This window comes from Phytophthora cinnamomi (genome assembly GCF_018691715.1).
Source record: "Phytophthora cinnamomi strain GKB4 chromosome Unknown Contig41, whole genome shotgun sequence".
NCBI classification, from domain to species: domain Eukaryota; phylum Oomycota; class Peronosporomycetes; order Peronosporales; family Peronosporaceae; genus Phytophthora; species Phytophthora cinnamomi.
Window position 1 is genome coordinate 109,115 of NW_027150974.1, and position 3,386 is coordinate 112,500.

Sequence of the window (3,386 nt, forward strand, 5' to 3'; positions counted from 1 at the left end):
ATTTCTGTTTTTTCTGAGAGATGTCTATTCTTAAAAAAAGTGTACTCGTATCCGCTTTGGGGTAAAATCTGGAGTGGTGGTGTACGCAAAAAGGAATTGAGGTTGTATTCCTATGCTATGAGCATAACAATCCAGTTCATTTGACGCAAGTATTTGCGTTGCGCTGTGTACTTTGTGCTGAGGCGTGTTCAAGCTGCTGAAAAGGTGTGTGTGCGCGGATTAGTTACCCGTTCGCATGTGCTTTGACGGCGGTGAGGATATGCTGATGTGGCGAGGTGCTACAACGACGCTCTGTCGGAGCTGGCGCGAAGGGGTGCTGCGGTGGGATGCGTGGTGTGTACGCTGTCTTCGGGCGGTGTTGCGCTGTGCGGTGCCTGTTGCGGCGCGTTTTGCGCTGGTCTTTTCCGGTGGAAAGCTTTCAATTTCGGGTAGAACCGGACTTGATCTGGGGCGTGTATGCGGCGTGCGGAGGGGACTACAACCCGAAGTGTGCTGCGTCGTGCTCTGCAATTCGCTTCTTGTTCTGTTTCGGCGGAGCTGTTGAAGTGAGGATCGTAATTTGTCTTTCTGTGCTGGAGAGATGGAGAAAAGATTCTCGGCTAAGGTGACGACTTTGGGAAAGGCTGCGTGCGTGTTGCGGATGCTTCGGTGTTTGCGGCGTGTGTGCGGCTGGCCTCTGTGTTGTTGTTTGTGCTGGGAGGCGGCTTTTCGTCTTCTTTCGTATGGAGGATATTAACCTGGTTGATCCTGCCAGTAGTCATACGCTTGTCTCAAAGATTAAGCCATGCATAAAAGGAAGTTGGACTACGAGCTGTAAAGCTTGAAACACTTAAAGACGGCTTCGGGCCGAGATTGCAAATACTATGCACCCACCCGCGCATCCACGCAGCTTGAACATCCAGACGCGCTCCCACGCGCTCGTCCTCATGCACACGCAGCCTGCGCGTCTCATCTTGAGCATTGGACGCCGCCACAAAGCCTCGCACACGCGTAGAGGCACGCACACACACGCTCACACGCACACACACACGCACGCACACGCACGCACACACGCACGCACACGCACGCACACGCACACGCACACACAATGGCGCGCCAAGTGTGAAGCCACGCGCACGCATCACCCTTTAACACTCTCCCTTGATGCGCTGTGCCTGGCGTCTTAGTCGTCCATGCCGAGTCCAACGATAAACTGGCGGTGCTTGGGTCGTGCCAGCGCCTTGGTAAACCCGTCCGCGACCATCTCGTCTGTCGGCTTGTACTCAAGCACGATGATCTTGTCTTCCACCTTCTCGCGCAAGAAGTGATACTTCAGGTGGATGTGCTTCGTACGTGAGTGGTAAGCTGGGTTCTTGGCCAGCGCAATGCATCCTTGGTTGTCCTGGAATATTGTAGTAGCACCCACACACTCAGCCCCCACGTCCTTTAGTAGCTGACGCAGCCATACTGCCTCTTGGGTGGCATTGTATAAGGCCATATACTCTGCCTCCGTGCTCGATGTTGCCACTGTCGGTTGCCGCTTCGACTTCCACGAAATCGCACTCCCATTCAGGAAAAACACGTAGCCTGTAGTCGAGCGCCGAGTGTCCAGATCGCCTGCCCAGTTCGCATCCGCGTAGCCGAACAACTCTCCCTTGGTCCGGCCGTTGAACACAAGCCCCAAGTCTTGAGTCGTCTTCAAATACTTTAAAATCCTTTTGCGGCCACCCAATGAGACTTGTTGTAGTACTCGCAAAACTTGGCCACTTCACCCACAGCTTGAGCAATGTCCGGACGGGTGCAAGTTGCGAGGTACATTAAAGCCCCCACCAACTCGCGGTACGGGTACTTAGGCGCGAAAACTTCGTCCTCCGAGGGTTTCACCAGTTTCGAGTTGCTATCCGCTGGTGTGTGCACTGCCTTGCAGTTTTCTACACCGAACTTTTCTGCGAGTCGCTGAATATACGCTCGTTGGTTCATGATAATGACCTTGCTCTCACGGTCGCGGTGGATCTCGATGCCGAGACAGTACTTTAGCTCACCGAGCTCCTTAATGCTGAACTCACGCTTCAGCGCCTCCTTGATCCCAGTAATATCTGCTTTCGTCTTGCTGAAGATCATGAGGTCGTCCACATAGACGACAATAATGCTGAACTTTGAGCCAGAACGCCGAACGTACACACACGGATCCGCCGCCGATCGACAAAAGCCTTGGCTTTCCAAGTGCTTATTCAGCTTGCTGTTCCATTGACGCGCCGCTTGCTTCGTGCCGTAAAGTGCTTGCATCAGCAAACACTTCTTAGTCGGGTTGCTTTGGTCCTCGAAACCATCTGGCTGGTCCATATAGAGTTCCTCGTCCACGTCACCGTATAGAAACGCGGTGTCAACATCCACGTTTTCAGCCTCCATGTCTTCCTCTGCAGCAATTGCCACAACCATGTTGATGGACTCCTTGCGTGCTACAGGAGCGAACGTCTCCGTGTAGTCAACTCCTGGGCGTTGTGTGAAGCCCTTTGCCACCAAACGAGCCTTGAACTTGATAATTTTCCGCTCGGGTCTCGCTTGATGCGGAAAACCCACTTGCACCCGATTGCCTTTTGTCTGATGGCATATCCACCAAAGTCCAGGTGCGGTGATCCTCAAGCGACTTCATCTCGCTTTCCATGGCACGCAGCCACTCGTCCTTGTACTTGCTGCGCATAACTTCGTCGTATGAAACAGCACGCTCGCCGTCGTCGTCTTCAGTAAGTAGACAGTAGAGGGAATCGAACTCACCCTCAAAATCGTCCAAGTTGAACTCACCACGTCGAGTCCCGGGGTACTCGTCCTGGTAGCGCACAACTCCACGCCTTTTGCGTGCCGGACGCACCATCCACTCCTCCTCGCCATCTCTCCCCGGAGTGCTAGAGCCACGCGTCGGCACAGAGTCAGTCGGCCCGCTGTGATTATCAGGTTCCCGGCGTGGGTGAGTTGGGGGTGTGCGGAAACCTTCCTCAACGCTGGGTTCTTCCGTGCGCTCCTCTTCTTCGTCGTTGCCGATGATATCGATCACCTCCTGGCTGCCCTCCTTACGCGCCGTAGCGAGTGGGGCTTCAGCAAACGTCACACTCCTTGAAATCACGATTGATCCGTTAGTTGGATCCAGCAGTCGATATGCTTTGTGCTGTTTGGCGTAGCCGAGGAAAACGCACTTGATACCCGAGTCATCCAGCTTTTTGCGTTTTTGCTTGGTCACATGGGCATAGCACTCGGTCCCAAAACGCGCATGTGCTCCAGACGTGGCTCCCTTTTGTAAACCAGTTGGAACGGACTTGAGTGTGGGTTTGAAGTGTTAGGCAACACGTTCCGAATGTCTGCTGCAGTCATCATAGCCTCACACCAGTACGACTTGTCAATCCCGCTCTCTT

At 53.8% G+C, this 3,386-nt stretch overlaps 1 protein-coding gene across 1 annotated transcript in view; it reads right to left on the minus strand.

Moving 5' to 3' along the window:
* Positions 1-1,162: 1,162 nt before the first annotated feature.
* Positions 1,163-3,386, minus strand: part of IUM83_17422 (RxLR effector candidate protein) — a gene marked incomplete at both ends in the record, with an annotated part of 3,944 nt that continues 1,720 nt past the window's right edge. Inside the window, 3 exons of the mRNA XM_067942373.1 lie at positions 1,163-1,684; positions 1,810-2,471; positions 2,560-3,069. Coding sequence (XP_067791176.1) covers positions 1,163-1,684; positions 1,810-2,471; positions 2,560-3,069 — 1,694 coding nt within the window. The remainder of the gene's footprint in view (positions 1,685-1,809; positions 2,472-2,559; positions 3,070-3,386) is intronic.